This window comes from Agelaius tricolor, unplaced genomic scaffold (genome assembly GCF_023055355.1).
Source record: "Agelaius tricolor isolate 1412-34295 unplaced genomic scaffold, bAgeTri1.0.p SCAF_7, whole genome shotgun sequence".
In the NCBI taxonomy this organism is placed as follows: Eukaryota; Metazoa; Chordata; class Aves; order Passeriformes; family Icteridae; genus Agelaius; species Agelaius tricolor.
This window is the reverse complement of record NW_027269267.1, coordinates 28,985,645-29,000,912: the sequence shown is the minus strand read 5'-3', so window position 1 is coordinate 29,000,912 and position 15,268 is coordinate 28,985,645. Positions and strand designations below refer to the sequence as shown.

Sequence of the window (15,268 nt, the reverse complement as noted above, 5' to 3'; positions counted from 1 at the left end):
TCACACATAGAGGACATTGATTAGATTATGCATCCTACCCTCACAGTGAGATTTTTGTTTGCTTCTTTAAACAGATTGGAAGGGAAAAGTAGGAAGTGAAGATGCAAAGCAAAACATGCTGGAAACAACCCTGTGGCTGCCTAAATACTTGTAAGCTTCAAGTACTTTCAGGTAGTTGGACCTTTATGAAGGGATGGGAACACTTTTCTCGACGAGCTTTTTAGTTCCAGCATCTCCCAGCTGCTCTTTTAAGAGAGGAATTAAGGATCAAAATGAAAGCTGATACAAGTTTCATTTAATGACTGCCTTTTAGGCCTTGACTGAAACTGAAATGAAAAGGAATTAGAAGCTTCTTGAAATTTAAAAAACATTAAAAAAAAATCCTGACAGCCAGAATAGTCATGAACCATTGCAATCTTGTATCTTCCAGAGTCATGTATACCTTTCTTAACAAACCAAAAGTAACACAACTGTTTTAATGGCTACAAAATTCTCCAAAGTATATTAAAAAAAGGAAAACCACAGATTTTCTGCAGGTTACAGATCAAATTTTGCTTTTACGATAGGAAAGAAACTAAGTCAAATATCCATTCACCTACTCCATGAGTAGAGATGTCATGTTGCTTTTTACAAGTCTCTAAATAGGAGAAAATACAGTAGAATATGTATGGCAATATAAATTAGGGGTAGAAGAGAATGAGTACAAATCTTTAATCAACACTGTAATCAAAGAGTTTAAGACACAAAAACCTTTAAATCTGAGTTACACAGCAGTACAAGCACTACTTGTAAGAGCTTGGAAGTAAGATGCATTTGCTTAAGATTTCCCATCACCTAACTTTGAAGTTAAGTGCTACTGTGGAGTTTAGGATATGGTGAGAACCTTAAATAAAAAAGTAAAGTTTCAAAATTCTAATTTGAACTAAAGAATACATTATTAAACAGCAATAGCAAATAATAACTGAATCTAGTACCAAAGAAGCATTCACTGGATTTTCTGCCACTAGATTTCTGGTTATGCTTTGTTTTCAGTTCTCTCAAGTTACACAGTTGAAAAAATTCAACAAAATTCCAGAAGAACAACAGCATTCAATCCTGCCAAATTCACAGCTTCTACAAGTACAAAACAATTTAGCAGAATACCTGTTTCCTCAGGCTGGAATCATAAAAGGTATTACAACTTCTCTACAATGTAAATTCCTCCCACACATTCTCCAATCACTTGACCAATGGAATACATGACCCCACTGTGAAATTTCTGTTTTCAAGAAAATTAAAGGAAGGACAAACCTGAAATTTCTCTTTTGGAATATTCCTTCGAGCTCCTTTTGCTAGAACAAGGGCTTCTTCTACTCTGTGGCTAGCTAAAAGATCCTGAATCTGCTTTTCCAAAGGTAGTGGCACCAAGATATACACACCCTTGTTAGTAGCAACAATCACCTTTCCTGGACAGAACAAACAGATATATTCAATTCACAGCCTCCATAGGAAAAAGCAATTTCAGAAATAAGCTTTAAAATACACAGTTTAAGATGTAAAAACTTAAACAGGGTTAAAGTCCCAAAAGTGACCTTTGCTGCTACCACATTTACTTGATAGTACGGTTTACCTATGAATCCTACCTCAGAATTAAAAAGATATTGGTAAATTTATTTAGTTACAGCAGATGTTGTTCCACTCAAAGTAAGAGAAATTGGCTAGAGTCACTCATGATGAACTAAGCTGGTAAGGCCACTGAAATTATTGTCCAGATTCCAGAGAGTAGGAACTTTTAACAAACAGGTATTTCACCAGGCTTATATTTTAAAATTTTAAGCCATACATAAAATCAAGCAAGAAATATACAGTTCACAGTGCTAGAGTTTGTAGTTTTTCTGGAAAAAAAAAATTAGTAGCATAGTATATTCCACACTTGAGTTCTCAATTGAAGAATAGATCAATATAAATTTTTGCATTTTTTCAGTTATCAATTCTATGTGAAAACCCAATTTTAAACCTCTTACACAGATATTTTAAATTTTTTTTTTCTTTTGAATTCCTTTCTAATATGTAAGACTTTTGTCAGGATAGTCAATGGACAAATACCTGTAGATCATAATTACTGAGTTGTAGCATTAAATTAACATTGCTCCTTTGAAAGAAATAACCAAGCTACAAGGAAAAGCTCTAACTCCATAGATTCCTACCCAACAATTAAGTTGACAATAACAGCATATTTAATGAGCATACATTTTGTTAGAAGCGTGGAATTTTGAATTACTGAAGTCTGCAAAGAATCTAATGAGGAAAGCACTTGCAACAAAAGTTTCAACAGTCAACACACTTGTTATATACTTTGTTTAAAAAACAAACCCAAGTGACTTCAGTGGTTGTTCCAGAATTACTGATGCAACAAAGTGTCCTTTTTAATACCTTCAAAGTCCTGTAGAATGTGACCTTCTTTAAAGGGCAGGGTTTGCTTTTGCTGCTGGTCCAGCATGCTGTGCACTGTAATGAATTCATCATCGAGGGCAACCACGTAAGGAAAGCACAAAGCTGCCCCAATCACATTCTCTGACCAGTGCACTGGGGCGCGCTGTGAAATCCCATCTACAGTAGCAAACATGCCTAAAAAAGGGAAAAACAAAGCCTGAGGCTCATGCTAGTTGAGGATTGAAGACTGTTCTTCCCAACACAAAGCAGGGTACCAAAGTACAGCAATGAAAAGTCTCAGAGCAGATGCAGTATCAAGGCAGCATGATGAGAACACCATCACACTTCCCTGGACCTGACAGAGATGTTGGTTAATTCAGTTAAATTTTTTTTTCATTCTTCGTCACAGTCTCTGCACAGGAATGCCATAAACAGATAAGAGATGAATACTGAAACAAACTAGCAAGAATTATTCAATTCAGAAAGTTTAAGAGCTTTCTTAAAGGAATTATGCCATGTAGTTTGAATTCATACCAGAACAGTAACACTTGTTGAGACCCAGCTTTCAAAGAGTCTTGCCTTAGTAGGAGCTGCAGACCTGCACCACCTGACCTATCTGGCAATGCAGATGTGTTTGTTCTTGTAGTGTCCAATGACTACAGAGCATTTTAGTGGACACAATTGTTTACTTACACTTTTTCACTTTTGCTACAGCCAACCTTTTCAGAGAACAAGGGCCCAGCTCCTTGGGGTGAGTCACTTCCTGTGAAGCATCTGCATTTTCAATCATTTGAAAAAATGCAGAGGCTGTGTACAAAGCAGCACAAAGTAAAGACTTTCTATTATTACAGCGATAACTCCTATGCCGTCTTCAGAACAACAAGATTAAAGCTTCAGTTAATTTGCAGGGTGTTTTTCACAATGAAAAAACCTTTCCTCATGCCTGTTCTGTCCTCCATTCTTCTCCTAGCTTAATAAACTTTTAAATTTTAAATTGCTTTAGGACCACATGCCACTGGTTCTTTTCATATAGATATTTCCCAATTCTGAGACATCAATTGAAGAGAAATTTCAGTCACAATTTTCAGGCCTAGTTCCATAAATATTTACTAGCACAGTGTAAACTTCTGTTCTAAATATGAATTCATATCCCTTAAACCAAGAATTCTCAGGCCATTAAAAAGACATGCCCATGAAAATTGATCTTTGGCAGCAGTGAGCCACTTGACAGCTGGCAGAATAAGTCTGAGCTCTAAAGAACAGAAGAGATTAAAAGATTATGTTATTCAATTTACAAAATCTCTTCCAAACAGAGGATAATGAGGCAAGGCGAGCTGGGTACAAGGACCTTCTTGGGATGAAAGAAAAAAAAAAGTAAAACAGAGAAAACAAAACAGAAGAATGTAAACTTTTACAGAACTACAGTATAGAGATCAAGCTTTTGGATCCCTTACAGTGGCATTCAAATGAGCAGCCCTTTCCCCTTGACTAAGGGTTCCTTTTCACTACAACGATCAGCTTGTCAACCAGACCACCTTACATAAAATTTCTAAGTTGTAATATATAATTTCTAATTTACTCTATAGATCTTGATATTCTTATGACTCAGCAGTGAAATTTTATGTCAGGCAAAATGTACTGTCCAGTTTTAAAGGCTTTCAGTTGTTATTCCGTGATATAATCCCACTTCAAAACATGGGAGAAAACCTGTACTAAATACATGCTAACCAGTAGTAAACTTAGGGCTTATTACATTTGAAAGACTAATTCTTAGGCTTTTCTATTTCTGCGATGTTCAAACACAAATAGTTATAAACCTCATATTTTTTTTTAATGAAAAATATCTTTTTTAGGTAATTTTAAAAATCTTTTATGGAAGTGAAAAGGCATGCATTCCAGTCAATGTCTCTCTACATCCCTCTGCCTTCAATAGCTAGAGCTTCTGAGGCAGAACGATGCATTTTCTGTCTTCATCCAGCTCTCACCTAAGGATAACAATAAACATAACTACAACCAGGAACCACAGCCTTTATAGTACAGGAATGCATCTGATAAAACTTGAGATGAGGCCGGCAATCAATTCCATATTAAAAATTGCATAGGCTACCCGCAGATTACAAGAGTTACCTGAAGCAAAGCTACACTGTTTTCAGCACCATGAGATACAGAAATATTTTAATATTTTGTATCATCTGCATACTGTTGAAGGTGTGCCCTTCCCTACTAGCCATGTTGTTAAAATGATGTTAGTATTGATCTCACATTGGCCCCCTGGGGTACAAGACCAGAGGCTGGCCCCCAGCTGCACTCTGCACTGCTCACAATAAATCTTTCAGCCGTGCTTTCAATCCACCTCAGCTGTTTCTCCAGCTCATTCTTCATCTCTTTGTTTGCAAAGGATGTCGTGGCAGAGAGCGTCAAACCCTCTCTGAACTTCACAAGATCACAGCTCCCCTCATTCCCCAAGCCGGCCTCTAATCACAGAAGACAGTCTGGTCAGACAATTTTCCCTTTTTAAATCCACATGGATTACTTCAAATCACATTCTTGCTCTTTGTATATTTGGAAACAGCTTCCAGGATTTTCTCAGATCACCTCCCTGAGGGATCAGGGTAGGGCTGGCTGCACTTCCCTGGTTCCTTTCTCTTGATCACCTAAGGCAGGAGTGAAAACATGTTTTCTTGCAGTTCTGAGGAACATCCTCTGATCATCATGATCTTTCAAAGATAAAAAATTGGCCTTAAAATGACATTGACCATCACCCTCAAGCATTCATGAGAACATCCCATCAGGTCCCATGGATTTGTCTGTCCAGCTTATTTAAATGTTCCATAACCTGATCCTTCTCTGCTGAGGACAAATTTTCCCACTATTCCTTAGGGCTGATGATTCCTGAAAGAAGTTCATACCAGTAGACTGACATAAAGAAGGCATTAAGCTCCTCAGTCTTTTCAGTCTTTTCCAAGCCCTTTAGCATCAGGCCCTCCACCCCATTTAACAGTGGGCTTCTACGAGCCTTCCTGGGCTGCTGATATGCTTGTAGAAGCTCTTTTTGTTGCCCTTCATGGTGTTCAGCACAGTCAATGCCAGATGGACATTGGGCTCTGCCCTGGTTTTGGACAGAGTTAATGTATTTCTTAGCAGCTGGTGTTTTGGATTGAGTAGAACAATGCTGATAACACACTGATGTTCAACAGAGCACACCCCTTTCATCATCTCCTTGGTCACTATCAGTGCACTCTGGAAAACTCCTGGCCTCCTTGTCTGCTGCTGTGCTGCCCTTTTAGAAGGTTAATTCCCATCTCAGAGAAGGTTAAGTCCCATCTCAGCTGTTAAAACACAGCTGTGCTGATTTCCCAGAAAAAGTGAGAAAACTTCCACTACCACAATGTTCTGTAAAGACTTCTTTCTCTGCATATGCCTGAAGCAGAACTTCTTCAGCTGTGTTTGCTGCTTATGACACTCTCATCACACCACCTTGCACTGATTTGTTTGCCAACACAGCCTACCACCACGCCTAACCTAAATCCAACTCTCCGTGTTGGATTTAGGTTGCTCAGTCAAGATGATAAAAACACTTTTGCCTCACTTGACCTGGTGGATCCCATCTCTTCCTTAAATAGGGAGCCATAGTCCTAAAAGACAAAACCCGTCACCACAAACTGTACAACCCATTAGTGGTCTACACAATCCATGTACTCCTCCTCAAGATGTTTCCTTAGCAGCAGGATTGATGAGAAAACCCCCATCTCCAATATGAGGGAGTTTCCCACTACTATTATTAGCTAATTCCTCCTGGTGCTACTGCATTGTACAGATTTGTTGGACAGAACTTCCTGCTTTTCATCTGCTACTGTAAGCACTGAGTGTATTATATGGATGTAGATCAGCAAGCAGAGAAGGAGAATTCTTCCCATTATCAGAAATCATGAGTTTCCTGTGTCAGCCACCACAGAACAACAGAGACCCAGCCTGTCCTTTTCCTCTGTACAGCTGGAGGTTCAAGCCTCACGCCTGGGCTCAATTTCCTTTTTGCCATCTCTGGTGCCATGTACTCTGCTGACCTCCACTGCATCTCATTTACTTGGCAACAGAAATCCTCAGCCAAGCACACATACAGGCAAGGCCAATATTTTTCCCTGGTCCAGCCTCATCATGAGGCAGGGACACTCTGCACAGCTCAGGGTGTGAGGAGCTGCACCCTTCACTGGGAGCTCAGCCTGAGACAACACCTCAGACCTCCTGGGGCAGTTGCTCCAGCTGGTGCCGGGAAGCATATCCTGTGCCAATATCAAGAAGTGTCCACTGTAATTTCAAACACTTAAAGCCTCTGTACAATAGGAAATCTGATTAAAAACATGCAACAAGAGTTTCACAAACTAAAAAACTGAATTTTGGTAAGCAGTTTCATACATATCAGAAAGGACTGATTTTCAACTGTAAATTAACTAATTACTGGACAGAAAGAAGAAGCACCAAAAATGAAGTTCTTCCCACTTTTGAAAGAAATAGCTAAATACTAACTGCAAGTAAAGACAACAAAGTGCCAAATGGATAAGGATCTGCTATGAACAATTCTAACAACCAGTTTAAAATCCAGTGTACAGATAAAAAAAAGGTTACATACACAATAAACTCAGAGATGCTCTACATTGATTATCATTTTAAGCACTTGCTTTTTGCCAATCTAGATTCCAGTCTTAACTCAAAAGAAAATGAATTCAAATAAGTGTCACTTCAAACACTCTAAAGCCAAATACATTAATGCAGAATATCTCCACTCTGTAAAAGAGGTTGAACTTAGCATAGATGCTCTACCAAATGCCAAACCAGCATGCCCTGATCAATGAGACATATGAAAGAAAACAAAATTAGAACTGAAGATTTACATCAAGCCTTTTCAAGTCCATGCATTCCACAGCAGAGGCCCACCTGAGATATCAAGATACACAATGCTTATCTACTATAAATATGCCCAGCTATCTTCATAATTTCAAAGAGACAAACGTTAAATACACTAGGAATTGTACCAAGGAGGAACAGCAAGAAGGATAATACTTAGTCAAAACATCACTGGGGAGGGAATAGAAAACAGGAGATTAAAAAAAAAAAGATTAATTAAGTAAGGAAAAACGATACAGTTGAGAGCAAATACTCTAAAAGGTCTCTGAGGCAGTACAAGAAAGACTTTGCCCATATCATGAGGAAAAGAATGGTTTATAGCACATTTACAGCAGCACAAGTGAAGTTGTTCAAGATCTCCCATATCTGACATTCTACTTACACAAGGATGTTGTACTTTATGAGTAATCTTCTCTTCATGTATCCCTCTTACAGTACACCAGACAAAAGCAGAAGTCAGACTAAATAAAATTCTGATTCCTAACTAAATACAATTATGCTTTTGAAATGATATTCTTAAAGAAAAAAGAAAAGAGAAATTACTTGAACAGAATCTGGTTTGACATGCCTAAAAAATTGTAAAAATTGAATTAAGAATGGAATCTACTCAGAAAATCAGCTAATTGACAAATTTTAACTTCCCTAGCAGTACTAAAACAGTTAATGTCCAAAAGTGCAAGTCCCTATTTAAAAGAACTAAGAACTTTAATAGGAAGTGGGCAGCCAAAATGACTTAGAAAAGCACTGTATCTGAAAAAAAAAACCCAAGTTCATCTTGGAACATCTTAATTAACATAAACTCAAATTCTACTGAGTCTACTTCTTCAGAGAAAAGCTGGTGAGCTTATGTACATCTTGCATTCTGGTCACAAAGCAAAACTTCAACATAAGCAATGATTTTCTTTAGAATTTATATTGCACACTTGATTTTCTTTGGAATTCATATTAAAAACCAAAACCCAAGTTAAGAACCTAAATAGCTGTGAACTTTGTGCCATGCTATTCTTAATGTTTCAGGGAAAATACATAAACAGAGTCTCCTGAAAGGCGAGTCATATGGCAAACAGCATGAAAGCATTCTGCCTGTGGTCTGTCAGTTCTGGGATATTGCAGCTTTTCCGAAAAAAGCTCAAGATTACTGACATCACAGCATATTGTCCATTTAGATAGATTACAGTAGTCCTTACAGTCTCTCTTAGACAAGAGCATGATTTCACATTATTTAACTTTGGTTTTGCAATACTTAAACTATAACTTTCTGTTAACACAGAGCTGAAAAATACTACTAAAATATTAAGCAAATGAGAGCATAAAAGCTGGCTAGTATCTGATAACACCTACAGTTGAGACAGCATTTACTATTATAGGAGGTAGGATGCAACTTACTTCCACTAAAGGTTCTTACTAATACTGTGGCACAACATACCTTCTTGTGAATGTGTTAAAATCTATAAAACGGACTTCATAAGAGCTCCTCTGAATAGCAACTGAGGAAAAAATTAATTCATCTACACTAATTGAACAATTTTGTAGCAATATTCACAAACCCACCAACCCTCAACAAACCCTCTAGTCACTACAGACTCTCTATCAATCTCTGAAACTTCACTTGGTACTCAACAATTTTTTTTTTTGCTAGGGCCTGCAAGGTACAATGAAATGAAGCTTTGATTAAAATAAAACACATAATGAGAATAAAAATAATAATAAAATAATCATAAAATCTTGTGCATTAATAAAAAAACACTTAGTGTGTTTTTTTACACTTATAATAGTATTATAGAGTTATAATAGTACTAAGTATCAAAAATTTACCATCTCCCTTTTTATCTCAGCATTCCAATATAGACCTGTGAAAGAAATCATTATTATTATGCATAACACTTAATTTGTAAAGCTTTGCTTCAGAAATTCAGAGAAATAAAGAGAAGCTATAAAAATTGCAAAAAATTAAAATCCTTAGTCTCACCTAGGCCTCCAGGGCCAGCCAACAGAAACTCTTGTCTGCCTATTCTTTTCACAATTGGCCGTTTCTCATCACTGCAATAAGGAAATAGGTCCTGGGAGACGCCAGTATTGTAATTCAAAATTATATACTGTGTAGTAAGGGCAAGGCATAAGTAGTAACCATCTACAGCCACAGCACAGGGTTGTTCAGGAGTAAACACTTCCTTCACTATCTGGACTCTGTCTTCAAACACCATGAACATTTGAATGGTCCGGCGCTTGACCGAGATAATGCAAACTTCAACGCAGAAAGGATCCCCACTCACAGGGTTTTCATTCAGGGTGAATGTCACAGCTCCTTTGATCCTAGCACCAGTGGGGACAGGTTCCAAGTTGATCATGTTCACTAGTGTTATCGTGTTGTCACAAAGCACAAGCAGTCTTGTGAGGGCAGAGGCTGCTTTCAACTCGCTCACAGGCTTCTTCAAACCCAGGTATTTGTGTAGTTGCTTGGTGGCAGCAAAAGTTATTTTTCCAGCTGTGGATACCTTTTCATCCAACAGAAAGTGATAGATAAAGCAGTCATTGGTTCCAATATAGAGGTTCTTCCCACAACACTCAATGCACTCAATGTTGATGTAATTTTTGTCTCCCATTAACATCTCCCGCTCAACAGCAGAAACGAGCTTGAAAGCTTTAACGCTCATTGTGTCTTCTGGGTGATCTAATTAAAGAGAAAAAAACACTACTGTTTACCTCTGCACATAGAATCAAATATCAGAGAAAGCAATTTAACATCCACTTATACAAAAACTTAACTACTGCATTTTTAATAGTCTATATTTCTAACCCAACTACACAAGCCAGAGCAAGCACATTAATAACAACAGAAATTAATCAAATTGTATGCTTCCACTTCTAACCTATTCTGAAACAGATTCACAACAGCACCAAGCTATCTGAAGTGATGCTTTCTCCACAAGTAACCAGCATGTTATTGGCTCTCTCAGACACTGGCACTACAAAAGGTTATTGCCAGTACTTAGTTACTTACAAACCTGCCATGCACAGGTTTCTATCACCTATACATGAAAACAGACAAGCTTCAGGTTTTGGATTTCCTGAGAGGCTGCAAGGCATTTAGTACTACTAGTTAACATGTCATGTTGCTTTACACTCCACTGTAGGCCTATTAATACACAGCCCCTTCACAAAATATCACAGGTATATTCCATTTTAACACATATTTTACATTCCTTAGTCTCCAGCAATCAGAAATACATACTTTCCAAGCCAGTTCAAGAATAACTTACACAAGGTATCATACAACTCATAATAAAAGATGACGGTTTGGGTCTGTAGCTTGTTGCTTTTGTTAACATATGCAGAGTGCATGACCCATAAAGCATTCATTAAGCTCAAGATGCAGTATCACAGAAATTCAGAGTGTTTTTGTTCTCCACTACCATAATAATTCCAAAAGCCTGTCTTTAAGTGCTAAACAGCACTTCTAATATTTATTCTACTATACCTACCCCTCTCCAATCAAGCACTGTCAAGGGACAGATGCAATTTATGATGCAGATAATACTGTTTTAAAAACAATCCATGCAATTTTATTCTACTCCAGACTTGTGTTATTGTTGTAAGAAACCAGCAGACAACTGTGCTCAACACTCCAAAGAAGAGCAAAGGAGAAACTGCTGGCCTTGTTTAATCACTTTTTAACTTGTCATGACTGGTCTGTAATGGTCACTTAGCCAAGGCAGGCACAACACTAAACATCTCAAACACACACAATCACTTCTGCTCCACATGTACAGTGGTGGTGCAAAACATCAAATGAAATCTCTGTGGACCAACAGAGAAACCAACATCAACAAACTAGTCCTGTAAACAAAATTGAAACTAAACACAGACAAAACAAATTTAATTTCCAGTTACTACATCTAACAAAACCCTTTGTTTTTGCAGAAGAACACTAAAAACTATGGTCAAATTTTCTATAACTGAGTTAGAAAAGATAAGGTACACAACTTGCAGGTAATCATGAAACAAAATTATATAAAACTAAGATTATGGCTAACAGCAAACGATACTCCCAAGATACAGTAGTAAGTGTTAGTGCCAAATACTTCAGAGTTCATTTTTTGGGTTTTTATCAGAAGAAGTTCAAAAGATTTTAGTTTGGGCTTCCATGACATTTTCAAGTTCTATCTTCAGCTGAAGTATAAATTAGTGTTATGATCTTCAACAAAAAAACCAACCAAACAAACAACCAAACAAACCCAGGAAGCACTAGAGAAATAGCTGAGGGTAAAATGATAATGCAAGTCTGGCAACACAGCCACCTTATTCTCCAACATGATCAAAAGAAACACAGCATTTTAAGTTAGAGAGGACTGTCCAAAGGTTGACTGCCAAAACAACCCCGACAGTTCTTAAGAGCCTGTTTGTAGCCTGAAGTGATAAACTACATCTGCAGAGGTCAGGCAGCCTTCATACCTGAAGCTGCCAAGGACTCAGTTAATGTTCCTGCAGCCCAAAGTAAAAATGTGAATATGTGCCACTGAGAGAAATGAAGAATTCTACTCCTGACCAAGATGTGTTAAAAAGTCCAAAAGAATTTCCTAAATCAAAGTTGATGGGAATTAAAAATATGAAAGAAATCTTAACAGATATATGACTCTTGAACAGAAAGAACAAAAAATCCAAAGTACTTCATAAGTCTGGTAACAAAGAAATGAAAACATCAGTTCTAGAATAAAAAAAGATGTGAGAAAAAGCTTTTAGGAACAAACAGTGCCAACATGCATGACCTGGACATAACCTCTTTTTTAGCATTTCTTTTGTTCTCATTAATGAAACCTTAGGGGCCAGTGAGCACTGCAAAGGAACAGGTTTTAGAGAACATGCTGTTCCTTTGAAGTGCAAGAGGCCACCCCATAGTTACTGATAGTATTTCTTATACTACATTTAGATGTAAGAAGCCCGGAAAACAAGATAATGGGGGATGTTTTCCTGTCAGAGAAAAATAAAGCAACAGTCAAGAAAATTATCAGTCTAGTAGGCACTGATTTTTAAGCGCAATAATAACCCCGCACGCACTCATTTCCTGCAAGAAGTGGGAAGCAGCTCTCCCCCGCTCCAGTTAAGCAATAACCTTGCATTACATTGTGCTCTCCCTGCCTTGGAGAGCAACACCCTGCCTCCCTCACCTCCGCTCCGCTCCCTCACCTGCCCGCACTCCTGCACCGTGCGCGGGCTCCGATTAACCTGTGGCTGCAACTCTCGGGAGCCGCGGAGCCCCGGGAGGGCAGGGATGCGCTCTCCGTCCCCTCACACACCGCGCGCAGCCAGGCCCGCCGCCGGCCGGCCCCGGTGCGCCCGCCTCCGCCCGCCCGGACGCGGAGCCTCTCCCGCCGCCCTCCCGCAGCACCTGCCGGCGCACAGCGGAGCCGGGCCCGCCGCTCCGGGGCCTCGCGGTGCGGTGGCGGCGGCCGGGGCCGCCTCGGGGCGCGCTGCGATCCGCCGGCGGCGGGCGGGGGGGACGCGCCGCTTCCGGTGCGGCGCCGGCCCCGCCCCGGCCGCGTCACCGGGCACGGGCAGCGGCGGGAGGCGCGTCCGGTCACGTGCGGGAAAGCCGGGCTGCACCGGCCGGGAACGCACCCCCGGAGCGCCCCGGGGAGCTCCGCTACTCTGCAACCCAGAGAAGAGACTAATGCACTCATTTTATATATTTATATCTATCTATCTATCTATCTAGCTATCTCTATATATTGTAATATTTATATGCATATTTTTATTTGTATATATATTTAAAATACATACATAAGAGAGTCCAAAGCCTCACACACACACACACACACACACACACACACATATATATATATATATATATATATGGGAGATGCTTTTTTCAGGTTCTCAAAAAGTGCCCTCACTCAAATTTGACTTAAATAGTAAAAGTCTCATATTTATTATGAGACTTACAATAACACTGTTTGTATATAGTATTTTATATATTATGTAAGTGTCATATATTATAAGAGACTTATACTACTACTATTATTTATATAAATAAATAAATAAAGATATATATATACACATAACTCTCAACTATTAAATGCTAAAAAGATAAATTACTTATTGGTAGAATAGCCCTGTTAAAGTTTAGGGCTTGACATGCCTCAGTGACCTAGGAGGACGTTAACACAGCTTGGCAAGAAGGGTGTGCTCCTGATAGTGGACACAAAGAATGCAAACTTTGAGGGCCACAAATACATTTGGCAAAATTCCCAAGATAAGGAAGAAACTAACAAAGCCTGCTCATCAACTCTGCTGGAATCAGCTCCGACTGGGTAAAAGGTAATTCTGGCAGGGGGAAAGCTACAATCACTGACTCATGGCCCAGGAAACTCACTGGCTCAAGAGAAGAGAGAGGAGGACTGTGCAGGCTAATCAGCATGAGAAGTGAGGGAATCATTGACCAATAGAAGATTAATTAATAAAAGAGCAATGCAATTTGTAGCCAATGAACATTAATGCCTTTGTTTGCTAAAATATGTAAAGGTAAGTTTTGATGGTCATCATGCTGGCTTTGTGGATTTGCTGCCAAGCACATCTTTCTGCACAGAACTGTAAATAATTCAAATATCTCAATTCTCTGTGTGGATTGGCCTCTTGCTTACTGAGTGAAAGAAGCGATTTTGGGACAACACATTCACCTAATGAACAAAGAAAAGAGCAAGGATCAGAACAGATGTAAAACATTTTTTTTTTTCTAATTATAAAATCTTAAAAAGAAAAAGTAATAGAAAATGGTACCAGGTATCATTTATTTCAAATTGCACTATTGCATTAACAAAAACATACAAAAACTAACTCTACTATGAAATGCAATAGGATCACTCAACAAGTCTATGAATACAATATAGCTCATTAAAATTCTATTATTTTTACAGCATTTGGAAAAGAAGCATTATATTTTTATCAGACTGTTTGCATTTCATCTCTTTCAGAACTTTATTGTGAGAGGACATGCTTTGGTTAATCAAAGAGGAACTAATTTTGGGTACAAATGCGTACAAAGTAAATAGTAACATAAGAAAATCACAGGGTAAAAATCTTGATCAGCACAACTAATTCAGTTAGCAAGGATATGTTTCTGTGAGGCAGAACTTACAAGGTACTTTAGGAAGAGGGAGATGATCCATGTAGTTTAAAAGAAAGTAATTTCACTCGTTGAAATAAGCACCAAATCCAGGCTGAACATTCACCCTAAAAGCTATATTTGTTTACAAGATTACTTGAGTTCAGTTGATCTTGTGACATAATTGGCTGAAGAGAGAAATGAGTGAGAAAATGAAAATAGAATAGCTGTGTGCCTGCTGGGCACAGAACTATAAAGTTGGGCTTTGGGCAGCCCTGGCACCCAGCCCGTGCTTCCCCTTGGATGCCGCTTCCCTGAAGAGAAAAAGCACAAGGGAACAAATTGTATATACTGCCAGAAGACACTTGAGGAAGCCACATGATATAATGTTACTACTTGTACACTTAAATGATTTTTAAATATAAAATTTGTATTTATGCCTTTTGAAGTGCTGCATATACGTAGGCTCTGAAGTGACATACATAGTCATAGTATCTTCAACGCCTTCCACGTGGATGTACTTTTATTGTGTTACATTGTTGCCTGTGCCTTGCAATTCTGTAAAAGCCGTCAAGTATTTCAAATTACCTTGTAATTTTATATTGTAAAAACTACATGGTTATTTACACATGTAACCATTTGTAATTCTCTATTCTGCTTTTAAACATCTAAGCGGGTGACAGACTCCAATGGGCAGGCAGCTATTGTACTTCGGAATTTCAAAGCAACTTTTGTTGTTGCCTATCAAGCAGCGTTAACCAGTGGGTGTCACAACTATGGGCAGGACGGAGATCGGGTTTAACTCCACAGCAAAGTTTCAGCATGCAGCAGCACAAAGCGTTCATATGTGACAGA

At 38.7% G+C, this 15,268-nt stretch overlaps 1 protein-coding gene across 3 annotated transcripts in view; it reads right to left on the bottom strand.

Moving 5' to 3' along the window:
• The window catches only part of TGFBRAP1 (transforming growth factor beta receptor associated protein 1), a 37,012-nt gene extending 24,177 nt beyond the window's left edge, over positions 1 to 12,835 (bottom strand). Inside the window, exons 1-4 of one of the 3 annotated variants that reach the window (XM_071430762.1) lie at positions 12,701 to 12,835; positions 9,284 to 9,985; positions 2,413 to 2,607; positions 1,291 to 1,445 (exon numbers count right to left, since the gene is read on the bottom strand). In XM_071430762.1, the coding sequence (XP_071286863.1) occupies positions 1,291 to 1,445; positions 2,413 to 2,607; positions 9,284 to 9,968 (1,035 nt within the window). In that variant the 5' untranslated portion in view covers positions 9,969 to 9,985; positions 12,701 to 12,835. Of the gene's footprint in view, positions 1 to 1,290; positions 1,446 to 2,412; positions 2,608 to 9,283; positions 9,986 to 12,479 lie in introns of all 3 variants that reach the window. The other 2 variants (XM_071430760.1, XM_071430759.1) reach the window with 2 other exon arrangements.
• Positions 12,836 to 15,268: the final 2,433 nt, after the last annotated feature.